The sequence below is a fragment of the Notolabrus celidotus genome, chromosome 15 (genome assembly GCF_009762535.1).
Source record: "Notolabrus celidotus isolate fNotCel1 chromosome 15, fNotCel1.pri, whole genome shotgun sequence".
In the NCBI taxonomy this organism is placed as follows: domain Eukaryota; kingdom Metazoa; phylum Chordata; class Actinopteri; order Labriformes; family Labridae; genus Notolabrus; species Notolabrus celidotus.
Window position 1 is genome coordinate 20,996,250 of NC_048286.1, and position 27,827 is coordinate 21,024,076.

Below are 27,827 nucleotides of genomic sequence, written 5' to 3' on the forward strand. Positions count from 1 at the left end.
AGAACAAAAAGGGAGAGTGAGCAGATTGGTGATTGAAAAACAATGAGAACCACTGAGCCTTGGGTACAGGCCTGTAGGTGTGGGTGTATGAATGCATTTGTCTGACTGTATAACGCAGATATGTATTTGTCTCACATTATTTATGTCCAAAATTACATTTGCAGGGTGTACCTGTCCCCTCCTGTGCGGCGCAGAGTCCCAGGGTTACGGATGAGTTTATCCAGCATGTTGAGGATCTGGCTGAAGGTGGGTCTCTCTGCTCGCTCTCTTTCCCAGCAGTCTAACATTAACTGGTGCAGGACCACAGGACAGTCCATGGGAGCAGGCAGGCGGTAGCCCTCTTCTATTGCTTTAATCACCTACAGGAAGGGCAGAGGTGGAGCGTTTATATATTTAATAAAGGCAAAATACAACGGCAAGAGATTCAGAAACCTTAATCAAGGTCAAAATGTTTCAGTGAAATGAGAAATGTACTTTATTGCAGCTTTATTGCAGTGCCGCTAAATACCGTAACATGAACTGGTGAATTTTTTGGGATATAGAAGTTATTGGACATTTAAAATCATGAATGATGAACATGAAATAGTTCATTTTAATGTGTCTCATTTTTAGTCTAAACTTAGAAAACACTGGTCCACCGTTGTTATGTGATTTTGACCAATTAGAATCAAGTATTTAGAACAGCTTGGTATTAGTAAGATAGAAACCTGGTATAAGTCTATTTAATACAGAGCATGATAACAACTTTTAAAATTCCTAAACCTACAAGACCAACAATCAGGAACACAGCACTACAACATTATCAAAGCGTCTGAGCCGTCCACCTTGGGCATGACGTCAGAAAAAAACAGTTGCGGTGTAAATAGAGTCATTTAAAAATGGTGTTGACCTCAGGTTAAGATTATATATTTCATATAACAATACACAGTGCAGGCTAAACTGTAACACTCCTTGTCACAGCATGTTTGCAAAGAAATCTTGCTACATTATGGTGTTGTACAGGAAATGATTTAAGTGTGCCCCGCCAGCCCAACTGCCCACTTTGAAATGCCACTGCTGATTAAGCTTCAAAAGAAGAAAGCCACTCCTCCTGCCACTGATTTATAACCCTTTTATTTTCAAAAATCTCGCCAGAGCTGTCTCACAACCATCTGTAATTCATTTACTTTCTTTCGTAGCTGAGAGCTGCTCCCATAATTCCTTTGTACATGAAAACGTTTGGACAATGCTGTTTATCAGAGGTTGTGGGTCCCTCACTGAGACATTTTTACTGTCAAGAAATATCCTCTTTCAAGAGACTAGGCTACTTTATTGTCTTCTTTTGACCCTAAATATTAACATTTAAGACACCTCCTATTTTAAGGATATCAGCTCTAACTTTTTACTTAGTTTTATTAATCTGTCTATATTTGTGTACATTTTGGGAATATGGTGCAATTAAAATGTGCTGCATAAGCTTGTTAGCAGTTTTTGCTGGCACTGTAATCATAGATATTCAATCAGTGTAGAAGTTTGATACTTGAAATTATGTCTGTTATTCACAGTTGATATCAAAGTTATGAGTCTGAGTAACAATAAGGTTTTAAAAAACCTACTTGCTTCCATGAATTGTTTGTCACAGCCTCTGCTGCAGCAGAGTGCTGGATGTGTTGATAAGCGGGAAAAATCAGTCAGCTTTTATGAAATAATACATACTCCAAACCTGCCCAAGTATTTCATATTAATTGGGTTTCAGCTAAGAGTTACACTGGAAATGAAGTTGAAAAACGCTGGAGTTTGAATGTGGATGTGCGATAAGTCTGTGCCAGCAAATAAGCTAAAAAAAAACAGTGGAGCAGCTCAGTGTGCGATATTTCACTCAGAGGAAAAAAAAGAGTAATAAGATGGATAAAGTGTGTGGGAGCAGCTCATCAGGAAAGTTTTCTTAGACTTCAGCAGCGCTGCAGATGAATCAATCATGTTAGGAAATTTCCATATGCCAGACTGGCTCTTTGACCTGCTCACTTAACAAGCTTTGATAGCAAAGTGATTGCAAATTTGCTCTGAAATAGGATTTTCGTTTCAGATCTCAAAACTGTTCAGAACAACTGAATCCTCTCTAAATGTATTGCGTGTGTGCTGGCTGAGGGGAAACATGAGGCAGAAATTTCTGGTCATATTCTATTAAGTCTAAATATTCATCTTTGAAAAAATGTCCTTGAGATGCAGAGTTCGCTTGCATCGTTCTCTCTTCACAGAAAAAACAATGTTTTTTTAAATGGAGCAGAGGTCACTGGGTCAGAATTCATAACATCACACAGAGACGGTTTGTTTGCTCCAGAAGTCTGTTCTTTAAGTATAAACAGAAGTGGCCTTTTAATGTATTCATCTGTTTAAATGGGGTTCACTAAAGTCACATTTGTGAGCTGTGTGGGTGTTAAAAGTTTAGTTTTGACTTCTCACAGGGCATCAATATTTTTACAGCAAACTATTATTGCTATCTGTGAGTCTATTCAAACTCTGATTGAATGTAATTATATTTTTATCTATCACTCATTTTAGTTATAATTACATTGATTTAAAAACCACTTCAACCTGACAGTTTCTGGCATATTTTGAAAGAAAAATGAAGCTGAATGAAGTAATTACTGGAACCATGAACTCATCAGATCTTGAAGAATTACTTCCTGGTTCAACATTGACGTGCTGAACCTACCAAAGGTGTTACTGTTTTACAAACCATCTGTGGTCACTTTTGTCAGCTTTGGTAACTCATGCAAATACTACTCAAGATAGAAGTTGAGACAGCTTAGTCTGTGGGAAATCTATATTCTGCCTTAAAATCGTACATTTCTGAAGTCATTATAAACAAAAGACGGCGATGATTCTGAATTTTAATGTGACATTTACCCTTCGATATAGAAAAGGGGTTTCATAAGGAAGCAGACTCTTTTGTCTGTGAGACAACTCATAGTTCAGAGGATATAAAAATGACTCACATCTTGGTTGTTCATGTCCCAGTAGGGTCTCTCTCCGTATGAGACCACCTCCCACATGACGATGCCATAGCTCCACACATCGCTGGCTGTGGTGAACTTCCTGTAGGATATTGCCTCTGGAGCTGTCCATCTGATGGGATCTTCCCTCCAGGTGAAAGATAAGGTCCCAGTGGGCTCCTAAAACAGCAAGAAAAGTCAGTTTGGTCCAGTGAGTAATGGAGCATATTTATTGATTCTTATCTGAAGGGAGGAGCAGCTTGCCCCCAAAGGTTAACTGGCAGATTTATTCTTTGATTTATGAGGACAAAATGTCTACAAATATGTGGTTTTAGTGACTAATGGATCTGAAATGAGGACAACAGTATGTATTGACATTAGTGCATTTATGAATTATATAACCTTTCTTACCCGTGTGGTGTAAGCAGCTTCTGGGGTCGTCCTCCAGAACTCGACTCAGGCCAAAGTTCCGACACCTTGCACACCAGGTTGCTGTTGACCAGGATGTTCCGAGCTGCCAGGTCTCTGTGAACGTAGCTCATGTCTGACAGGTACTTCATACCTGAGGCGATGCCACGCAGCATGCCCACCAGCTGGATAACTGTGAACTGGCCGTCGTGTTTCTGAAACATTGAAGTTGCAGAGAAGGTTAATAAGCACGCCAAAGACTGTGATGTGCTTCAGTTTCAGCACGCTTGAAACCTTTATTCTAAAAATCTAATTTAATCAGGAAAAGTTCCATCATGCAAGACTTTCTCTCACTTCACAGTGAGCAAAAGAAATGTACAGTCACACAATGATATTTTCTCACCAAGTTTTCAATGAGCTTGCTTCCCATTAACCAGAAAAAAACACAATAATATGATAAATACCAGAGCACAAACTAGGCAGACTGTCATTTAGCTAAGTGTTACTATATTTAGTCAAATGGTGTTGTTAGAGGTTCACATTCCTAGAATAAACTACAAGCTCATAGCGGAGACTGTGACAACTACTTGACCTTTAAAAACCATTCAAAACAAACCAGCCTTACTCATGCATATCATTTATTTTACCCCCTGATCTTGCATTTTAACCAGATTGTTGCATGTGGGTTTATTCATTATAGTATAATAAATAAGTTAATTTTGTATGTGAAACTGTTTGTGAGTTTCTGTCTGTGTTGTCTGTGGGCTGTCCTGTACACTGTAAAAAAAAATGCCCCTCCAAAAACAAGAAACAAAAACTTATTTCAAGGTACTTTTACCTTGAAATAAGCAAAAAATACCTGCCAATAGAACAGGTGAAAATTTGCTTGGAAATATTTCTTAAAATAATACACAATATTTAGAAAACTGTGATCTTAGAATTAGCAGGGAAAACTTATTTTAAGCAATATTTTACCAGTATTTTAAAGCTTACTGTCTCAGATAAGCCAGGAATTTTTCACTTAAAAAAGATTTTGCACGAATACATTTCATGTCAACTTCTTCATTTGAGATATATTCACCTGAATTTGAGTTGTATTATAGCAGCACTTCTCTAGGTTTAAGACCATCTTGTACTTGAAATAAGATTACAAAGTTTAATTTGAGCATTTGAGATATAATGTCTTCTCATAGTTAGCTGGATATACTAATATTCAGTCAGGTTGTTTTTTAGGATAAGCCAGCTATGCTCTAAAGTCGGTGTTTCATTGTGTGCATGTAGTTTGAGGATGTATATTTTTATCTGATTTAGAAGAAACAGTGCCTGAAAACTGTAACCCCCCTTATAACCAACAAATTTTCTTTCTTTCTTTCTTCTTCTTCTTTCTTTTTTTCTTTCTTTCTTTCTTTCTTTCTTCTCTTTTCTTTCTTCTTTCTTTTTCTTTCTCTTCTTTCTTCTTTCTTTCTTTTGCTTTATTGGAGCTGTTGCTGTTCTTCTACAAATACAGACCATTTTTCTAAAATGATATACTTTCACTTGTCTGGTTAATGTAAGTACCTGCCTGAGGATATGGATGAATGAAACTGTTGTTCTAATTATGGCATATTTACACTGATGCATATTAGTGAAATTGTTAGTTTTCCAGTTTAAAAGTATATATTTACAGTTGTGTAAATGCTGGAATCAGCTATGAAGCCATTTTTGAAGCAATCTCTAAAAAGTAGATATGACAGTGACATTTCAGTAGTCTATATGGATTTTTGAAATATGGTTTGTTTCTTTATATCATTGTTGAATATACAAAAGGGTCTCAAAAATAGTCAAAAAATGTACCCTAAGAAAAGCATCCAGGGACCCGTTTTCCATGTATTCTGTGATGATCATCAACGGCTTACCTACAGATGTAAAAATTAAGAATTATTTCACTGAATTACAACACATACAAAAAAAACACACACAATCCCACATACTACTTTTGCTTTGAGCTTCAAGATCCTCACATCTTGTGACGACCCCTTCCAGCCTGATGATGTTGGGATGGTCAAACTGTCCCATGATGGAGGCCTCAGAAAGGAAGTCCCGCCTCTGTTTGTCCGAGTAACCCGCCTTCAGACTCTTGATGGCCACATAGATCTCCCTCTTTCCCTGAACACGCAACCGACCGCTGCACACCTCCCCAAACTCTCCTACACATAAACAGCAGAGTCAGCGCCAAATAAGCATACGTGTGGGTTTTCTGTGCGTGTGTGTGTTTAAGTACTAATGCCAAGCTTACCCATGCCAATAACCCTCTCAATGTGAATACTGCTAACATCAATCTCTTTGGCAAACTCGTGGATGGCCTGATCTGGGTCTTCGTAGGTGAACGGGTCCACGTAGATTTTGACTCCTGCCATGGAGGTGGAGAGGAGAGGAGGCAGGAGAGGAGAAGAAACGAGGGAGGAGGGGAGAAAGAAGGATGCAGAGGAGGGTGAGAAAGATGAGTTGTGTAATGGCTGCATATGTTATGTAAATGTCTTTGGCAGTATGTGCATAAGATGTGTGCAGGTGGATTGAGGAGATGATGAGGAAAAAGAGCATCCATCTGTCTTTTTCATTACAGTATGTTTGTATGTGTGTGGAGGTGTGTATATGCGTATTTTGTACCTGGGTTGAGATGTTTCTCCTCCTCTGACTCCTGCTTTGTTTTGCTGTACTTGCTCCTCCTGACAACACAAAAAAATGACAAACATTTGACACATGTGAAAAGAAGAACAGAAGTTCCTGCACCCTTTTCTTCTCACTTGTCTCGTTTTAGTTGAGATTTTTACAGTTAAGAAAACACAAAAGGGCATGTGTGTGTTTCTAACTTTGTTTTGTATTTCCAGTTGCAGAGTGTATTCATGTGGTTTTTTTTCAGGATTGGCTGCAATAGAAAGTGATGACAATGAGAACAGAGGCTGCAGGAAAGACAGAGCGAGCAGATGAAAGCATCTAAGGGAGAGCGAGGGAGGAGGGGCGACACCTCAGGTAGCAAAAGATAAAAGGTGTTTTCCATTAAACAAAGAAACTGTCAGAAACACCTTTGTTGGCCAGCAGGTGTGTGTCTGTGAATGTGTGTGCGGTTTCGTGGGCACTTGCGCGTGCTTGTGACTGTGACACCCAAGCTGCGCTGCTGAAAAGACAGTAATGACAAGTCAGGGACAAAGGGATTATCACTGTCTCCACTCTAATCCCCTTTAAAAGCTTCAGGTAACACACACGCATTATTCAGCCGCGCAGAGGTGTGTGTGTTTGTGTGTGTGGGATTTTTGAGCAGTAGTTAAGAAGGGGGCAGCGCACTGATTGACGTCAGAGATTCACTGATGGGAAACCTCCAGCCAACATAAGCATATAGGTGTGAATGCAGCCTGTATGGATCCTTATATTAGTGTGTGTTTGTGTGTTTGTGTGTACCTGCGGCTAATGATGAAAACAGCTGCAGATATCAGCAGTAAAATTCCAACCCCGCTGACAGACAGCAGCAGGAAGGCTGAGTTTACTCCTTCTCCAATCAGAGGGAAGGGATCTAACAGAGGAAGGACACAAAAGTCATTATCAGCAAAGTTACAAACTCCATCAAGTAACAAACTTAAATTCATCCTCATAAGAAACTGATTGTTGCTGTAAAGATACCTGAATTAGTGGAGAACTCAAACGGGGCGCTGAACTCTCCGTACCCCGCTGCGGTGCGAGCTCGCACATGAAACACATACACAGTGAGGGGGTTAAGACCCGCGACATCAACGCTCCGAGAGAAGGTCCTCATTATGCGGTAGGAGCGCTCTTTCTGGTCCTGATTAGATGGGACAAAAACAGAGAGGGGGGTCTCTTTCAGCGCCCGACTGCAAATCCATGTTCATCATCAGGGAAACACAAACGGCAGGACGGCATATCGACAACCCAGACATCTGCCTGAGCTGCATTAACCTGCGGCTGCCTCACCTTTTCATAGAACTTGACCTCGTACTCCAGGATGACCCCGTTGGGTCGATCTGGCTGTTGCCATGACAACGACAAACTGTGCCTGGTGACTTCCGTGGCTTGGACATACGATACTGGTGAGGGAGCTGAGGGAGAGAACAAGATGGGATAAATGGTTAATTATGGATACGTTTCTCTTGGTTAAGCTTATCTTATCTTATTATGGTTTGTAATAGTTGAGTTATGTTTGGTTGAGCTTTGGTGAAGCTTAAAGCTGCCGTTGGTAGGAATGGTGTAAAAAACTACTTTTTTTCTGCTGGGTTTGGAGAAAAGGTCATAATACCCACCAGTACTCATCGGTAAGTGGAGTAATTTGAGACTATTACGAAATCTCTGCGTTTTCCAATGCCTTTGTATCAAGCAATGTTATTATTCCCCTCGTTCCCGTTATGACAGACCAATCTTAGCTAATCTCCAATCCTCTGTCCTGATTGGTTAAGGGGTGGCCCCTACTACATCCTGCGATTGGTTATGAGTCCGGCACTATCATGACTGCACACGTCGATCTGTGTTGGGTGCTAAGAGGAAATCTGGTTGGGAAGGATAGTGTTGACATTCAAAGTCCCGCTCTCTGAACAGATGTTTACTCTGTGACTACCAACAGCAGCTTTAAGGATGATAAGCTTAGTTTATTTCGGTTTTGTGTACTTTAGTTAGGTTGAGTTTGGCTTGGGGTAGTTTAGCTATCCACTTGGTTTGGATTGGCTTAGTTTTGCCTGGAGTATCTTAGCTTAGCATGTTTTCATTTGGTCTGTCTCAGCCTAGCCTAGCTTGGATAACTATGGTTTAATTTACCTTAAATTCAGTTTGGTGTAGCTTAATTCAGCCTGGCTAGCTTGGTTCAGTTAAGCTTTAATTACAGTAAATTAAGTTTGGCTGCGTTCAGTAATGTTAGGTGTGGTTTGATTTGGCTAAACTTAGTTCAGCTAACCTTTGTTTTGCTTTGCTAATAAACTTTAGAGTAGTAGCGTTTGGATGTCTTACTTTAGCTAAGCAAAATTTGGTTTGCTTAATTTTTGTATAGTTTTACCTAGCTTAGCTTAGCTTTGTCAGTTTCGATTTAGCTAAGCTAGGCTAAGCTTACCTTAGCTTAGCTGACTGTTTTTTTTAACACTAAAGTACACCCCATATAAAGAAATAAAAGCATGTGTTTGGTTGTGATAAAAACCTGTAAATGACTGTAGGAAACAGAGACAAATACAACATAACACCAACATGTAAAATGTCAAATCAACAGCAATATTTGTTTTCATAAAACTGCATGTATGAAATGTGTCAAAATGATCTTACAAAAGAAAAAAAAGTCAAGTAAATACGTCCCTGCACTGAAAACAATGTTTTAGTTGCCTACAAAACTGGGCTATGCATGCTGTGTGTGTGCTCCTGTTATCCCATCCGTGTGGGAACCTTGGATTTGAACTACTACTTTGTGACAAACTGTTTCGGTCTGCATCTGCACCAAACTAAAAGTGCCGTACCACCACCACCATTTGGTATGAATACATATACTGTACCTTTACACCTCTACTGTACCGACACAGAGAAATTATTCAATTTGCATTTTCATACTACAATAAAAATCCTCATATTTGACAGAGAACTGAATAAGATATGCCATATGCAAAGGAAGAGTTTTAGCCTGTGGGGTTAAATCAGTACTTATATACAGCATATCACTTTGAAGACAAATGTAGGCCGCCAGTTTAAAAGTTGGTAGAATTACATATTGCATACCCTGTTACAACATCCACAATACAACTAGTCCGTAAGCCCTACATAAAGTTCAAAGGTACTTATTTTGCTTGTTTGTCAATAATCCCAGTGATCCGGTGCACTTGAGATCTGACCTAAATCTCCTCCCTCTCTGATCCCACCTCATTCTCCTCACTCTTCTTCCATATATCCCTCCTTTATCATCCCTTTATGGCGTTTGTCCTCCATTGTGGCTGTTCATATGATATGGGGCCATATGGTTGTGCAGGTTGGACCTGACATATCCCAGACAGCCCTCATGCTGTGCACACAAGAGCTAAGTTATTTCCCTGGGGCACCTGGAGCTGAAAAGGTATGCCGTTCTTTAAATGCCACCGTTAAAGCTTAAAGCATCGACAGTTGAGATGTTACAGGGCGCACAAAAATAAAAAAGAAAGGAACCAGCTGAAAAACTAATGGAGAGCATGTGTGAGGAGCGCCACACACCAGCTGACACCTTCACAACTTAAATGAAACACGCCGTAAAATCTGGGCGATTTTTCAAACACTTCAGAGGTCCAGCACTGACATGAGTAAAATCCCACCATTAGATTGACTAATGCTGCTTCATGTCAACAACTCTGCTGTGTAGTGTTGTAATTGACTTCTTTCCCTACAGCCTGCTCTGTCTATTTGTATTTAAGTCAGTGATTTACATTTCCCAGAATGCTTTCTGACATCCTCTTAAGAACAGCCCTATAATTAAGTCAGCTGTTGTTAGGTGTAGGAGGACGGAGTAATAACTATGGCAACTCTGACAGTGATAGTAAGAGCAAGAGTTTCTATTTGAAAAACAGCAAGAGCAGTGTTTGTTGCTTTGATTTTATTAAAACTGGTCAATATGTTTTCTTCTATTTGACAATATTGTAGCATTGAGCAAATGATGCATTTACAATGTAATGTATTCTTTTGTATTCACACGTTTTTTTTGGGGTTTTTTTTGTCTAGTTCATTTATGTTTTTCTAAAGCCTCTATTGAGAGGGTAGGACAGTGGATACGGTAGGAAACTGGGAAAGAGAGAGGGAGAATGACATGTGGTAAAGGGCCGCAGGCTGCCTGCCTCAGGGACCATAGGCTCTGCTCATGAGGAAAGATTTAACCACTAGACCAAACGAATACACCCAAATATATTGCATCCTTTGTCAGTTTTAAATTGTGGATATCTTTTAATGTTACAAGAAGTAGTGTTTATTGATTGTCTTTACATTGCATACTAAAATTAATAGCAAATGTATGAAAATGTAGTATGAACTCAAATCTGAAGCACTTAAATTTTCCTTCTCAAATGTTTTAAAATATTTTGAAATATTTATATTTTTGCAAAAAGAACTGGTGACAAAATTTTCTTTCAGAAACAAACATATTGCTTCGGTGAGTTTCTTCTGCACTGAAAATATGTTTGGAAAGTATTTTGGAAAAAATAAAACTTCTTTCCTCATCATCAGTGAAAATAAACACATCACCGGTAGCTGTTATCTAATGCTGCCTTCAGAGTTTAAGATGGATACTAGTGTTAGCGTGCAAGTGTGTAGCTTTTTAAAGAGCTTGCTCATATCATGCCTCCACACACAACAGAGCATTACCCATGGGGCCTTGCCTCCCGGGGGCGCACATGCAGTGAACAGCAGTTTGCTTTGTGCTGACCCACTTACGGACAACATCCATAAACACGTTTCGTGTTGCTGCAACACTCCACACTCCTACAAATTAATTTACCACATTCGAAAATGTCTTCTTCCTTCTTACCAGCTTGGTTGGTTGTTACGGTGACAGACACAGTCTGGGTTGCCCCTGCACCGCTGGCCTGGGAGACCCCATTGCGAGCATGGACGATGAAGGTGTAGTGCGTGTGGGCCCGGAGCTCACTCACCACCACCTTAGTGCTCTTCAGGCCCGCCTGACCAGGTGAAAAGAGCACATCTGAGCCGCAGGGGAGGCAGAGCTGAGAGATGGAGCCTGAGCTGGGTCTCGGGTAATCTTCAGGTTCCGGCCTGCTCTGGAAGACCCCTCTACCTGCCTGCACTTCAGATCCCACAATCCCCTGATCAGACTGCATCCCAAGGCCTCCGTGCTGAGCTTCGGGCTGTAGGATGCTGCGATTCCTGGGGAGAGCTCTACCACTGCTCTGACTGTGGCTTCCTGTTTGACAGATGAGACACTCCAGACTGTAGCTGGTGTCACTGCGTCCTCCCAGACGGCGAGGGGGGGCCCAGTCCAGGACCACCGACGTCTCGTTCACCACAGAGATGAGCTGCTGAGGGGCTGACGGGGGCTCTGAGGAGGAAAAAAAGGAGAAACTTGAGCATGAAGAAAACTTACCAGGAAAGTGCACATATGGGAAGTGGAAGTATACAGGGTGTATGGGGAGGTTTGTGTGAGATGCTGGCAACGCTTGAAATGCAGACATCTGGCATCTGACTGAAAACCATACTGTTCAGAGAAGTTTTTGATGGGTTGGATGTTTTCTTCTGTGGTATTTCTTTTTTGTGTGTGTTTGTGTGTGTGTGTGTGTGTGTGTGTGTGTGTGTGTGTGTGTGTGTGTGTTCATGTGTATGTTTTCATTTTTTCCCAGGCCAAGGAAACCATGTGCTGTATATAGGCATAATTAAGTTTATGACACACAGATCGAGGTCTCCAAGTCTGTCACACAGGACCTACTCAGAGAGAGAGACAGATAGAGAGAGAGAGAGAAAGAGCGAGCACATTTATTCACTTCTCAATGTCTTTAGTTATCTCTGGCAGACAGGATGTAGATGGTGGCTTAGTCATAAGTAATGGGATCATGAAACAGGGGTGGCATTCAGACAAGTTTGTGTCTCCCTCTGTTTGGTAGAGATAGAGAGGTTTGGAAAACAATGAGTGTGCTTTTTGCTTTTATTTGCAGGCATTGCACTCACATTTTGTCTGTCTTTTTGCTTATCTATTGTCCTGCTTACGTACGTGTGTTTCTTTGTGTGTGTGTTTTTGTGTATACTTACGTGTACAGGCCATGGAGGGAGGGTCACTGTCAGCCCGGTAAAATCCAGAGTGGCAGTCACAGACAGTCGCACCATCTCTGAGCGAGTGGCTGTGCGGCGGACACTTTGAGCACCCCGCATCTGAAGACTTAGCTTTGTAAAACCCAGCAGAGCAGGCTGCAGACAAACAGAGACAACAAGAAAGACAAGACTTTAAGACTCTGCTTTTGATCACTTTCACCTGCATCAGAAAACATCAGTAAAGCATCTTTAATTAAGTGACACAAGCATAGACTGAACAAAACATGGACATAGTCTCAATGACATCACCCATTGGTTATTAAATAGGGTTTACGAAGCCCTTCAATGGCGGGTGCCATATTGAAAATGCTAACTAAGCCTAATTCTCAATCAGTATAAACACAAGCACAGAGGTGGAGCTGAGGCAGGCCCTTTGCCTCCTGGCAAACAGCTACAATACACCCACTGGTCGGTCAAACCAGCTGGATGCCTGTTTATGCAAACTTACACACAACTTTCAGCCTCAATATCATCAAGACAGATCATAGACTGTATAAAATATGGACGTAGTATCCATGACGTCACCCATCTGTTTCTGAAGAGCTGTTTGAGGCCAATCATCGGCGGCAGCCATATTGCTGCTGTCAAGTGATTGTGATGTAAAGAGGCGGGCTTTGAGCCTCCTAGCTAACAGCTACAGTGTTCCCGCCTGTTAATCAAGTCAGCTGTGCCTCTCATTGGAAGACTTTTAATCTCAATATCTTCGAAATTGCCGTGTTAGAAAAAATTCACCCCCCCTACAGTGTGTGCCCATCGAGAAATGAGCTATCCAGACTACACTTGTCTTTTGTTGTGAGTCCAGGCTGTGAACATGTTTATTTCTGCTGTAAAGATCAGCTTTTTTAAATTGGTGTGTATGTGGTTTCCGGTACTTCCGGAGCCAGCCTTAAGCGGATCCTCAATGAACTGCAGTTTTTAGCACTTCCACATTGGACTCATATTTTTAGCCCGGAGGTTGCCGCTTGAGAAAGATGCACCCTCATACAGTGTACAAATAAAGAGGTACGTTGTTGAGACTAAAACTATTTTTGAACTAGGCTGTAAACATGTTTAATCCTGCTGTCAAAGCTGCTTTTTTTATGGCACTTCCTGGGTCGAGGTTGCCACTTGGTTTAAAGACACACTTTTGGATTTTTTGCCCACTAACAGCGCTGTAATGTTTTTAGCCTCTGGCTTACTTGTTCTTCATGCAAACAATTATGTATACATGGAAACATATACCCTTAAGTCCCGTGAACAAGATGAACTTCTAATACCTTTCCTGACATCTACAAAGGGGTTGATTCTATACACAGGTGCGTGGTGGACTGTTTATTTTTGTTGGACATCCTGCCTTTATTTCCACCCACTGTGAGATGTGAAGCCAAAAAACAGCTTCCATCGGTGCTGACATTTATGACCTAAACAGCAGTCAGTGAGCAGGAGAGCTCTAAACCTTTTGGGTTCATATGAAACATTTATGTATCTGTGTTATTAAAAAAGGACAATGTATAGTGAGCAGGTGGTTGTCTGAAATAGAATCCTGTCAGGATAAGACCCCTCCATGATTATCCAGCTGATTATTCTGCTACCAACTAAAGAAACAATCAAGCTGACACTAAATATTGATTCAAAGATTATTGAATTGACTTAAAATGATTCATTTAAGCAGGTATTTTTGATTCACATTAAAGTCTTAACACTAGCTTGCTTCACTGTAAAAAAAAACTGATTTATTATCACATTTACATTCATGGTAAAGTGAAAACTATAGTTGTATAATGTCTCTTTTCCTGTAACTTTTCAAGTAGCACTTTTCTTTTCACTCATCCAGTTCTGTCACTAAGCCAAAGCTCATTCCATGTTGCAGTTTGTGGTTTCTTTCTTCTATTGGTAGACATCTCTTTGACTCAGCTACTTGTGTGATTTAACATCTATCACTAGTTTCTGTGCGGTTTCCTTCCTCTCATCTTCTTTTCTCTACTAGTGATGTGAGCCAAAAACCACAAATCTAAAGTTTTGTGCTCTCCAAATTAATTAAGAGTCAAAATAAAATTAAATATATATAGCGGATTGATTTGATATGATATGTGTGTGATCAGGTTGTCATCCAGCATTGCTCTTGCTATTCAGATGTAAGAACCATTGTTAGAGGGTTTTGACCAATCAGCATCAAGTATTCATCACGGCAGGGTGATTAGTATGACAGCCGGGTAGTAGTACTAAGTTTATAGGAATTTAAGTCCTGCCTGGTGTTCCAGTCAGGATTGACTTGAACTCAGGTGACCTATGACCTCTTGATGAAGTCTTTGTTTTTTCACACTGACAGCTTAGACATCCTGGAAGACGAGTTAATCAACACACAGGCTGCGTTTCGATCAGCAGATAAACAACAGTAAAGAAAAATCCAAGGGGAGAAATGGATATAGCGTGAAGAGGAGGAGCCCTATGACTTCTTTTATCTTGGATTTTGATGAGTAAAGAAAGAAAAACACCAAAAAGAACACTTACTGATCAGCTCCCACTCACTCACACACACACACACACACACACACACACACACACACACACACACACACACACACACACACACACACACACACACACACACACACACACACACACCAGTAACAGTGGAACTGAATACATCAAAACTCCTCAGTGCTGCAGCCCACACAAATATAATTGACATTTAAATATATGAAAGAGGAGAGACAGAGAAAAAGAGAGGGTAAGGGAAGGGAGAGAAATCTTCTCCCTGTATACCATGCATTGACAGAGGAACAATACAATAAATGAGAGCATAATTATACTGCTTGACATCCACTAGTGAAGCACCAGCAGTGGCAGCGCAGGGCTGCTTAGAGACATTTTTTTCTCTCTTGAATTTCTGAGGGGAATCCTTCATTTGTTTCTGCTGCAATCATTTTTTCAACACCTACTTTTTCATCATCACACCCCATTCATTCTCCTTCCTCCATCCCACCATCATTCCAGCTTCTCTCCTTGTTCAGATTTCCAAGGGAGATGAAGACATCCCAGTGGGAGTGGATAGGAATGTGGGAATGATGTGTGTGCGTGTGTGTGCCTGTGTGTGTTTGTCAGGGTGCTTTATGACACTCTCATCAGTGGATGAGAGGGAGGAAGTCTCCTCTGTAATCTCCTCACACCGACCATCCTGCCCCATCTGTGTGAGCCTCCGTAGATCTGCTCTTTCACACACTCATTTGCCCTCCCTTTCACATCTTTTTCCTCCTTCACAACCTCCCTTATTCGCTCCCTGCGCACTTCCTCCTCGACCTCTACTTATCTTGGCTTTTGTGTCTCTGATAACTCTCTCACTCTTGGTGTATCTCTGTATATCCCTCTCCTCTCTGAGTGTCAAGCCTCAGAAAAGCTTTTGAAGCCGGTGAGGAGAGTTTATGGCACGATATCGACACCAATTCAAATGAGACCGCACACAAACACGAGGCGGAAAACCATCCTGTCAAAAACGATAAATTCATGAAAACATTCACAGCTGATAAGGCTTGAAAACCTGTGAAATCATATACACATTTACAGCTGACAAGCTGGGCTTTCATCTGCTGAATGACTTATAACAATGTGTTAGCTGATGCAGGATGAAATAAAGCATGATCAGTCCCATTTCTTTGTTGTTAATCATCAGTGAAGGTCCGTACATGCATGGGAAAAAGAGGGAACCAACCAGAGAAACACAGAGTGAAGTATTTGACCCGCTAAGGACTTAAGGCTTGATTACAGGCCTTCACAAGACTGTGCCAGGGGGGTTAGCACACTGCCTTTGTCTCTTTCCCACCCAATCCTCTATCCTTGTCTCCAACACAGCAGACAAAATGAAGGAGGAAGGGAAAGAAAGGAGCCATAAACTTCCTTCAGCGCCCTCTCATGTCTCTATTCTCTCTGTTGTCTGTAGCCTTTTGTGTCTTTTTTAGCACTGGTTTCAACAGGGGGGGTGAGTGCTGCTGACCTGGAATAAGAGCTCATGAGGGTGTCATTAACCCGGCATTAACCCTACGCTGCCGAGCGCGGTGCTGAGACTGAGCTCCACCAGTAAACTTGCTGATAAGGAAACAAACACACTGATAACTTTAACTCCATTAGCATGTCGCAGAATCTGTTAGCATGCGTGTGTTTATCATGTTTGATAGAGCATGTGTAGCTTGTAATCAGGTAGTTATTCTGATTTACACAAGAGAAAATGACAGAGTGGAAGGGATGACGAAGGTTGCCTCGCGGAGACAGCAAGAGAAAGACGACTCACAGAGAGCGATAGATACAGAGGTGAAGAGAGAGAAAAAAAGCGAGTGAGGAGGAGAGAAAGAAGCCGTAGGGGAAGGTGCCCTTTGATTACTATCAGCATTGTCGGCATTTGCATATGCATTCTTCTGCTACCTAAAATGCAAATGCAGCTCCCTGAAAATCCAACTAAGAGCCTTGTCGGCGCACTGTATGCATGTGTGTCTGTATGTGTGGTTCTCCTTGACCCCCATGTTATCTGTCATCATCCCTTGTTCCTTCCCAGCAGAGGGGTGTAGATCGGAGGAAGTACCCCTGACCGTTTCAGTCTGACACCTGTCTGTGTGATGGATGGAGGGGAGGACAGGACAGATTGACGGATGGATGGACGGATTGATAGACTGTCACACATGGAGGCGGGACACTATTAATCACAGGGGTCATGCCCTGTTAATTAAAACCCACAGAGATGGTGGAGATAAGATTGGAGTCTTATCTTCTCTCTACTGTATGTCTTTACTGAGAGTAGAGCCCACCCACCAAAATATCAAACTCACATTCCAACAGAGCTTGGCATAAAGAGGTCAACCAATACCATGACTGGTATCAGTTTTGGAATTGCTATCAGCATCACTATTGACAGTATTGGTATCAGAGGCCGATACTGATACTATAGAATCCATCCCAAAAATTAATTTAGATAATCTGGCACTGTGGTCTTAATATAAATGCTAGAAAATAAAGCATATACAATTTTTTTTTAATCTTTTTTTTTTTTTTTTACAAGGGCCAAGTAAAAAAATCCCAAATTCAAGTCTTGGTGTTGTAACAGAAAATGGTTTAAGAGCATCTCTACTTGCTATTACTTAAGCACTAGCCTCTCACATCCCTCTGCATTTAAAACCTGAGGAATGTGCTCAGTGGAAGCCACAGCTTTAAGTTTGTCTAAATTTAAATCCTCACAAAAACTGGTGGTTTGACGAGAAACGTGTGTGGATTTATGTGTGTGTGTGTGTGTGTGTGTGTGTGTGTGTGTGTGTGTGTGTGTGTGTGTGTGTGTGTGTGTGTGTGTGTGTGTGTTTGATTGCCGAAAGCCAATAGTGCTAACATTAGCATGTGAAAGGGGCCTCTACAACAATAACCCTCCTCCCCATCACACACAGATCACCCCCTGCCACCAGTGGCAGCAGCAGCAGCAGCAGCAGCAGCAGCAGCAGCAGACCCCCACTCAACACCACCAGCACCACCACCCCTGATTCTGACCAGGGATCAGGGAGAGGAGTTGGAGAAGAGAAAGGAGGGATAATGAGAGCAAGACAGAGTTGTTCTGATGCCAGAGAGCTACAGATGGGCTGGTGGAGCTGGCAAACCTCCTCTACGTTAAGAACAACCTGGGAGAAGGAGACAATAGCACACACACACACACACACACACACACACACACACACACACACACTTACACACACACAGTCTTTGATTGTGATGGAGGAATGCAAACCGTTCCCCCCACCTGGGATTGGCTCGCTTCAGGCTGTGCCATTCCTTTGCGTTGCTTTGTCACCTGCCATACGTGCACATGCACATACACACATAAAAACACAGGCGCACACACTCCTCCCTCCCTGTTTGCCCCAACACACTTTTCTGCAGGCATTCCTTTCCTGGGCAGTCCTCCAAAATGTGAGTACATGGGAGGGAGGGCTTTGTTAGGCAGAAAATCAGAGATACAGTACATTCACGTATACACACGTACGCACACATACACACACGTACGCACACGTACACACACATTATAAATCAGCGATCCAACATGTCCAGAGTCCAGAAACGCAATGCAATAATTAGAGGGGCTGAATACAGCGATTAGGCTCTCTTTCTATCATCCGCTTACTGCTTTCTGTCATCCCTCTTTCAGCTTTTCTCTCTTTTATCATCACTCTTCGTCCAAATGCTTTCTGCTGTCGACGACACTGCAGGTGCGTTGGAAGGATGCACAAGCATGAAATCTCTCTGGACGCAGGGAACACAGAAGCACACACACACACACACGTACACACACACGTAAACACACACACACACACACACACACACACACACACACACACACACACACGTACACACACACATGCAAACACAAACACACATGCACACACACATAGAGAAACATTCCAACCCTCCCAGGCAGTGAGCAGTATTGAGCAGAATCAGACGGCAGAAGAAGAGGGGGGCCAGTGCAGAGAAGGAGAGAAAGAGTGAAACAAAAAGCAGGAGGCTCCTCTTTCATTCCGCCTCTCTGTCCATTTTCATTTCAAATTCTCTCTGTTGTTTCTCCTCTTTTCTGCCTCTTGTCTCTCCTCCCTCGTTTCCGATCCTCCCAGACGTATCGCAGCTGTCAAACTTTTGACATCTTCATCTACCTCGGTCATGACCCTGCACTCTGCAGCTAAACTCTCCTTGTGCGTGTGTGTGTGTGTGCGTTGTGTAGCTGTCAGTCAGACTTTTTGACGTCTTCATCGGGCTCAGTCATGACCTCGGTCTTAACCACAGGTTTGATAAAAGAGGGGGAGTTCCCTCTCTCTTGTTTCTCCCCACTCGTCCCCTTTGCACCCGATGATGGACCCCCAGCGGGGGAGGGGCAGCTTTTGCATTGATGCCTTCTGCTGTCAGTGGCCTTCTTTCAATCCCCCTCTCGCCCCATTCAACCTCTAATCCCTTCTTCCTCTTCAGAGCTTCTCCTCTCATCCTCTCCATCCTCATTACTCTGTGTCGAGACTGAAAATGAACTTTTCACATTTCACCACTCTAGAAAGTCTACTCTTGTTTAAGTTCAATTCAGCAGGAGTTTGGGGAAAGCTCAAGTCTATTTGAAAAGCTAAAGAGTTCAGCTGACAGTGAAAATATTTAAACAGAAGGACTCTTAGGATAACAATGATTGCACTTATTTGCTGTAGAGTGAAGTTAAAAAAATAGACTTTTACGTATAATAGAAAATATGAAAGGTATTTTCAATAGAGAAAAACATAATAATAAAAAAACAACATTGCAGGACACACCAGCCAGCCAGGCTGATGTAACTCTTAGTGCTCCTGTTATAGTTTCCTGGTTTCTCACAAAGAAGGTCTGGACTTATTAAACAGTATTTGAGTTCTATTTCACGTGTTTCAAATTCAAAAGAAGACTTAGACGTTCTGGAAAAAAGTTGCACCCTTATTTTAGCAGAGACTTTGACTGTTGCAAGAAAAAGAAGATAAGTTCACATTCACTCAATCCCTCAACAATTTCACTTTGAGGTCTTAATCTGGTGACGTGGTCTTCATCACTCTGTCAGGTTATCTTCTTTTTTCTTGCGGCTTCTTTCTTTTAATTGTATTAAACCATGGGGCTCACACATTACCACCATTCTTAAAGAATTGAACAGGAGTCATGAAGCCAGGACACCTTTAGTTAAGCTTAGCATAGTTAGTACATTTAAAGGGGGAACACAGCTCATTGGAGTTATTTTGATACATCTGGTAATTACACTGCAAAATCTTAAATCTTAGACTCAATACCAGTCAAAATATCTCACTACACATCATATAAGCCACATTGACCTGACAAGCCCAGATATTAACAAGCCAAAATTAACTTAATCGGTCGTAATGAGTCAAAAAAGCTGCATGTAGTTGCTAGAAACTGGGAAAACAGCTAGGACTGTGTATTCAGCTACTTTAAAAAATTTGGCTGCCAGCTCCCTCAGAAAGAATAACTATGACAAAATAATCTAGAACTAACAGGGAAAATAAAAATATTTTTATGTGGTTTGTTCCATATACAGACCCCAAAGTTTAAATGAACCTCCAACCTCTCAATCTTACTTTTAGAGACAAAGCAAAAATTGTACATCTCAAATTGTTCAGCTGTCCCTTCAAGCTATTTAGTGTACAAAAAGTTTTTGCCTTTCTGCATTATTCTATATGAACCCAGCAGTAATCCCTGGTGTTTCTGTCTCAGATACATACACTCAGTTTCTGTCAATCCTCTTGTGTCTGACTGAGTGAGTTATACTGACTGAGAGTCTGGAAGATCCAGAAACCTTTTGACATCAGTGACGGCAGTAGAGACAGATGATCTAAATCTACTCTCACATCTATCTGCCTTCCCCATCACCCCTCTTTCTCTGCGAATCCCAAACTTAAAATGGGAGAAGCGTTAAGGTCTCTATCCAATACTGCAGGGTCAGAGATTTTTTCACTGAGCTGCATTCGGTATTCATCCAGACTTTGATGGATTTCCACTGAGGCAGCTGAACCCGGCCAACAACACTGACAGCTAGCGAGAGCACAGGAGATGCAGAAGTGAGCAGTAGATAGATAGATGGCACTTCACATCTGCTAGAGGTTCAACGGAGTCAAGGGTCTCTCTTAAATCTAGCTGAGGAGGAACATCTTTCAGGCCTCAGGGACCACCCCGCCATTCTCCTCCTCCTTTTCACAGAGAACAAACGAGCCAAATGGGGTGAATGTTTCAGAGAACGTTTGTCACACGGACAATTTTGGCTTCTTATTGAAAAGAAGGAAAAAGTCAAGTTTATTTCCCTCTTTCTCGCCAACTGGCATCCACTGCATCCTGACTTTATGCTCATCTCCCCGTCTTTCTCTTTCTCAGCATTTCTTTTTTCTCTTTGAATTATGGGTCTGTTTGTTATACAATTAGCCTGCTGGGACAGGCTTCATAAATAAAACTGAGGGAGCAGATCAGTGAGCAGCTCTCCTTTTTCTCTATTGGTCCATCTGGGTGTGTGCATGTGCGCACACGAACATGTTGTGTGTCTGTTCTGTATAGGACTGAATAGGGGGAGTGAAGCCATGTTGTAAAAGTGTCTCCACCGAGTCTGTTGTCCCCTGTTCACCCCACTTTCTCACACAAACATGCAGATTTAGAAGTCCTCACTATCACAACAGTCACTTTCAAACATTACACGTCATCAGCGCCACATGCATGTTGGTGTGAGGTGTGAACAGCTTGAATATTTGCTACCCTAAAGTTCATATCACATTTGTAAGTGATAAAAAAGAAAATTTTCTTGTCCAGATGGCTGTTTTTTTGTGTCAGCACACCTCACACTAAGACCTCAGTAATAGTGCAGTATTTAAAAAACTATGCGCATCCAGGATTTTTCAAAATATGCTGATCAAACTGATAACATTAGGGATATTGATGCTATACAACATGATATGGTAACAGACAGTTATCTATAGCTATTCCTCACAGAAGCTGGAAAGTCCTTCAAAGTGTTTGCCTTCAGGGTCTACACCTACAGTACAGTGCACACGATGAAGTGTTGTGTTAACACTGTTGTCTCTACTTCTCCTAACAGTGCTGCTGCAGTGACCAAGCACAAACAGACTCAGAGATCCAAATAATAAAAAGTACAAACTGCACTTATCAGGAATAAATATCTGTAGCTATTCAAATCCCAATATATTTTGTAGGAAGACCATACTTAAAGATTGGTTATATTCAATACCCTTCTCCCCCAGTCTTTGTTTGTTTGAAAGGAGGGGGAAGCTTTAGAAATAATCGTAGAATACACCCCAGTAACTATCAATAAATGTATCAAAATTTACAGCAACTTAACTTTATTTAAAAAGATATTACAAAAATCTGTTACATTGTATTCTTATACTTGTGTACTATCTCAGTGCAGTTATTTACTTGATTCTTCTTGGTAACCTGAGAAAACTGGGCACCTGAGTTTTGTGTCCCAGTGCTGGGAGGTGATCCCATTAGACATGGACAAGCTAGCTCTTCATCAGTTTCCAGACTAACTTGACAGTTTAGAGAGTGGTATCATTGTTTCTTTTTCTTTGCTTTCGGTTATTTTTTGAACATTTTTGCCTTTATCTTATAAGACAGCTGAAGAGAGAGAGAGGGAGAGGGGCGCACATAGCGGGGTAAGACCAGTGGCGGAGGCAGACAGTTTTCACCTGGGTGGCCAAACTGGGGCACTTACTGTTAAGGGGTGGCCAGGCGTGGATAACATTAGGGGCTTACCCCAAACCTAGTAGGGTTACCTCCAATAATCACATCTACTTTAACTTCTTTTTATAAAATAATTTAACAAATGTTACATTTTTGTAGATTTCTAACGTTAACATAAACAATGTAACTCGACATAGTGTCAACATTTAAATCTGCTGAACTGAACTCTCTAAGGACTCAAAATGAAGATGACTGTCCAAAGTCAAAGCATCAACAAAAACAATATTCAAATCCACAGAAACTACTGTCTCTGCAGCTTGCTGAAACACAACAACACAATAGCTGATTTCAATACAAGTTATGCCTCTGACATGGCAAATAGCCAATCATGTTTAAGAATTTCAGGTTGGCCACTTGGGTGGCCAATCAGTTTTCAGAGGTGGCCATGGTCACCCCTGGCCACCCCCTGGCTCCGCCACTGGGTAAGACCTGCAGCAAAATGTTGAGGCTGGGATTCTGCTGCAACAAGGGCTGTAGCCTCTTTACATGGGGTGCTCACCAAGCCAAGAGGTATCATTATTTTCAAAAATCTTTTCAAAATTGTAAATCCAAACGCAGATTACCACTGTGCAATGTCTCATACAAGCAACTGATGTCCTAACTAAGAGGGAATGTCGTTTAAAAGTCACTGTAATTCTTCAAAACGCAAAAAAACATCCAACTGGATTGATTTCCTTTGTGATGTGGAACATTTTCACGTAAAACTCTGCCACTAGCCTGTTGTCAATCATATGACTATTCTCTTTGGGAGTACACCAACCCTAAACGTCAAATAAAATATCTCTGTCATTGTCTTCCATCATTAGTGAACAGCTTGTTTACTCCAGTACTTTGATTGTTACTCGTAGCAACATAAGACTCAGACGTTGCACCATAAGGGGAGAGGAAAGGTTGTGAGGAGGAGTGCAAAACCACATAGAACCAAGACAAAAATAAACGTCAACCAACCTTTACATGCGCCTCCCTTCTCCTGATATCCTGGGTTGCAGTAACATCCACCAATAGGAACCAGCCACTCTCCATCAGCACCACAGTACATTTTAGGCTCCTCTCTCTCTTCTGATTGATTGACACATGACCCCCTGACCTCAACCAAGGAGGACGTGTCAGCTCCAGTGACTGTGTCAGGAAAGGTTGCCAAATTCCTGATAGTGAGTGGGCAGGTTTTGTAAAAAACTCTGACGGAAACCAAAGCAATGCAGGCGCCAACATCCTGAAAGGCCAGGTAGAAACCTTTACGGGTTACGACTTTTACATCCCGCACCTCCGTGTTCAGTTTCATGATACGGTCACCAACGTCCACCTGGTAAGAGAATGGAATAATATGAATGGAAAGTGTAGAAAACTCAGTCAGACATGATTTAGTCAATTTATTTCTTTAAACTTAAGTGGGAGTTTCTATTGAACTGCAGAATTTGGCTCTCTTCCACATTGACTTCCATTGATTTCGAAGGTAAAGTAAACTGTAATGCAGACAGTGTTTAAATCAGAAGTATTTAAAGTACAGACAAAGCAAAAAAACAACAACTTGGCAATGTTCCTGGGATGGCAAAATGGACATCCAAAATAAAAGTGCTTGTAAAACAAATTAAAAAATCACAGCCAAATCCCACGGAGGTTTTATTTTCAAGATAAGAGCAAATTCAAGAGAGCGGAGGAGGGAGGATAAAGAAGTCAAAGCCTGACTCAGTCGTTCAGTGTTACCTGGGTGAAGCTCTCGTCTGCTGCCACAGTGTCCACTTTAATGAAGCTGCTCTCTTTGATGTAGCTCTCTCTGTCTTCGTTTGACTCGTGGTAGTACAGATTGAACGTCTCCTTCAAGACAAGAGGGACAGAAAAAAGTCAGACTGAGGCGTCTATTTATCATCATCAGTGCTCATCTTTTCTCTTAATATGATAATGAGTCAAGGGGGGTTTGTGCTTGAATAACCAGCAGCTGTAATATATAATAAAGCACCATTAACATCAATCTGCCCTTTAACTAATTAGCTTAAAAGTTAGCACGCTCACGAGTCGAGACTTTTTACATTTTTGCTGAAACTTTCAACAACACTCCACCTATACCATAACCAAGAAGCACTGTCAGGATATTAGAAGCATGCTTTTTTTAGTACCTTGCAAGTGCCGGTGACACCTGGCAGGCTGTTACAGTCTCTCAGGGTGAACTTGACTTCAACATAGACCCTCTGAGCACCGGATCGGGGGATCCAGTCCGTCCTCAACCAGTTGTTCTGATTGGGCTCCAAAACATTGCACACCTGGTAAGTCCTGATGGGGATGTTCTTCTCGTCCATTATGCTCACCTCTTCCCACTGCAACAACAAACATACACTTAATTACACATACATCAACTCCTTTCTAACAGTGTGCCCTTACATTACAACTCACTCCAAAACATGCTCCATAAATGTTATGATGAGATTTTTCTTTAACATTTTAGCAGCTTCTTGTTTCAGTTCATGAGTAGAGTGGGGCAATCAACTTGTAGATAGTTATATCAGAATCAGAATCAGAATCAGCTTTATTGGTCAGGTATGCTTGAACACACAATTTGACTTGGTAAACTGTGCTCTCTATAGAGTTATAGATAGTTGATTTTAGGATTGATTTTAAGATTATTTTACTGACTTTTAAAGCACAACGTGGACTTGCCCCTCTACATATCTCTGAGCTTTTATCCCCCTACAAACCTAGTCGCAGTCTGAGATCCTCTGGCAGTGCTCTGTTAGCTGTTCCTAGGACCCGACTGAAAACCAAAGTCAGGGCTCCAACACTCTGGAACAGCCTGCCAGAGGAGATCAGACTTGCAGAGGCAGTCCCGAGTGTCATTACTCAAGACAAATTTTTACAGGAAAGTTTTTATGGTGTGATATTATTTAATTTTAGCTCTGATTTTAAGGGTCTGTTTTATAAGTTTGTATGTTTTCAATCTTTTAATTCATTTTATTTCTAAACGCTTCATTTTGCTTTGCACTTCTTCTTGTTTTTATTGCCCACTGTGAAGCACTTTGTTACTAGTCTTAATCCTTGAGAAGAAGTTCTGAGATTAATCGAATAATTTGGGGGTTCATTTCGGTTAAAACAAGATCAGTTGGGATTCTGTGTCCGACGGGACAGTAAGACTCTGCAAGTTATGGACTTCAGAGCAGTGAAGGGGGGCTGGTTATTTATAATAATCCCTCCTAATTTAAATAAATAACACTGTTTAATATTTACATTAAGTTACATAAGTACAGAGAGAGAGAGAGAGATCAAACATAACTGGCCTCATATAAAATTTTAATGTTTGAAGTGTTTGCTGTATGTTTTTGTTGATTGTTACTGTTCTGGTTTTTGTTTTAAACTCTGTAAAGCACTTTGAATTGCTCTTTGTATGAATGGTGCTTTATAAATAAACTTGCCTTGCCTTGCCTTGTATTGAAAAGTGCTATATAAGTAAGTAAGTAAGTAAGTTTTATTATTTGTATTATTATTATTATTATTATTATATGTCATTAAAATAGATGCTGTATTTGAAGCAATGTTGTTTTTAAAAGGTTGCTGACTCAGAATTTTTGGTTCCAGAGTTTCTGATGAGTACTTGAATGCACTGCCATGCAAAGGCTTTTAACCCAGAACACTGAGGGCAGCTGCAAACAAATCTGATGAGGAAAAAAATGTGTTAAAGATTATTGTGAAGCTTTTAATGCCTTTATCGAGAGGATAAGAAAGTGGATAGCGTGGGAAACTATGACATCATCATAGGAAGAGAGAGTGGGGGATGATGTTGCCCAGGGCCGTCTGCTTGGAGGACTAAGGCCCCTGTACACAGTGTGCACAATTTAACCATGAGCTAAATGAGCTGAAGTTCAACACGAACATTATGGCCAGGTTCAAACATCTGAAAACTCTTTTTCAGTCTGCAAATCTATCAAAACTCTAATCTTCAGCCCTAGCACATACAGGTTGTAACACAAGACTGGTGAATCCAAAACAGACTCGCTATTGAGAACTTTTTTCCATCAGCATCAAAACAACTATCCTCTCATAACTACAGATAATCAAATCCTAATACATCTCAGGTGGAGCACATCCTCTAATTAGCTGCTGTTGTTTGACACCACACACTCACACTCCTGTAGTGTACAGTGGTTCAGATTTGTTGCGACTCCAAGGTTTGTTAACAGGCACATTTCCATACGAGTGAAGCCGGCTCAGCCTTCACTGCATCATCCATCTCAATAGAGCCGACTGTTTGCCTTGTACTGTGACCCTTCAAATGACCGCTGAGCCTCACAACTCCAAATTGGCTTTTTATTGGCCCTGAATAATAATCTGCAGTAGTGAGAGCTGTATACATGCTAAATGCACCATGTCCACAGAGAGAAAGAGAGAAGGATAGTCAGGGAAATTGTGAGTGGTAGGGGGGTTGGATCTGTATAGTGTGTGTCTAATTGAGCTTAATCAATATGTCATCAGGGCTGATCTTATTGACTGATGATGGCTTATCAAGGATCTATTGATATATTGATTCTCTGGAGTAAATGTTTGAAGCTGTAGAGAAAGAAAGTGGAGGAGAATATTTGAAAAGGAAGAAATAAATTCAAATAAATCTCACCTGAATGTTCCATATTTTAATTTTTTTGAAGATATTTCATGCTTTTTAACATGTTCTTCTATTTTGAGTATGTACAATCAAAAAATGTGAAGTAAAAATGTCATATTTCATGTTCAAGCTTGATGTTTGAACACTGGCTGATTGAATACAGTACGAATGTTATTATTCTCAAATATTAACATCTGTATTGGCTTAATGATCAAACATAGGTCCATCTCCAAAGTCTCCAACTGTCAATTCCTCCACTGTACAGTTTGTATATTAAAAAGCTTGCAGGCATGAGCGAGAGCATGAACACATGGTTACGTCTTTGTGCGTGCTTATGTGTGTTTGTATGTTATATGTGCCTGTCTCCGCAGGGTGTGTGTATACAGAGGAACGGAGCTGTAAAAAAAAAAAAAAGATAGCTGTCAGGGGCTATGATGCCTCTTTGTCTTGTCTTTTTTTGAGTCTTTTTCAGCAGGCAGAAATCACAGCTGTCAGAGGGAAAAAAAGGCTTTGCCCCAACCATACAGAGATGGTGTTTTGTGAGTATGTGTGTGTGTAGCTATGGGATGCAAGAAGGTGGGGGGTGCCTGTAATCAAAAGCTCAGTGCGTGCAGACCAGGACCCCGTCAATCAAGCAGCATGTGAGAGAAAGAGAGCATGGTGACAGAAGAAATACGAGTCAAGTTCACCAATAACTCTTAAACCAACAAAGAGCTGAATAAGAGAGAAACTGAGCAAAGAGAGACAGAGAGAGAGGGAGGAAGAGAAAAGACATAAAGATGGCAGATCATAATGTACCAAAC

At 41.2% G+C, this 27,827-nt stretch overlaps 1 protein-coding gene across 1 annotated transcript in view; it reads right to left on the bottom strand.

The window, feature by feature from the left end:
- LOC117826181 (ephrin type-A receptor 4-A-like) overlaps positions 1 to 27,827 on the bottom strand; it is a 31,614-nt gene that overhangs the window by 2,316 nt on the left and 1,471 nt on the right. The window contains 17 exon segments of the mRNA XM_034702071.1: positions 172 to 359; positions 2,979 to 3,155; positions 3,387 to 3,410; positions 3,412 to 3,441; positions 3,443 to 3,598; positions 5,217 to 5,278; positions 5,384 to 5,569; positions 5,659 to 5,772; positions 6,030 to 6,088; positions 6,819 to 6,930; positions 7,038 to 7,197; positions 7,347 to 7,471; positions 10,885 to 11,412; positions 12,117 to 12,272; positions 23,388 to 23,742; positions 24,144 to 24,254; positions 24,554 to 24,751. Of these exon segments, the coding sequence (XP_034557962.1) occupies positions 172 to 359; positions 2,979 to 3,155; positions 3,387 to 3,410; positions 3,412 to 3,441; positions 3,443 to 3,598; positions 5,217 to 5,278; positions 5,384 to 5,569; positions 5,659 to 5,772; positions 6,030 to 6,088; positions 6,819 to 6,930; positions 7,038 to 7,197; positions 7,347 to 7,471; positions 10,885 to 11,412; positions 12,117 to 12,272; positions 23,388 to 23,742; positions 24,144 to 24,254; positions 24,554 to 24,751 (2,741 nt within the window).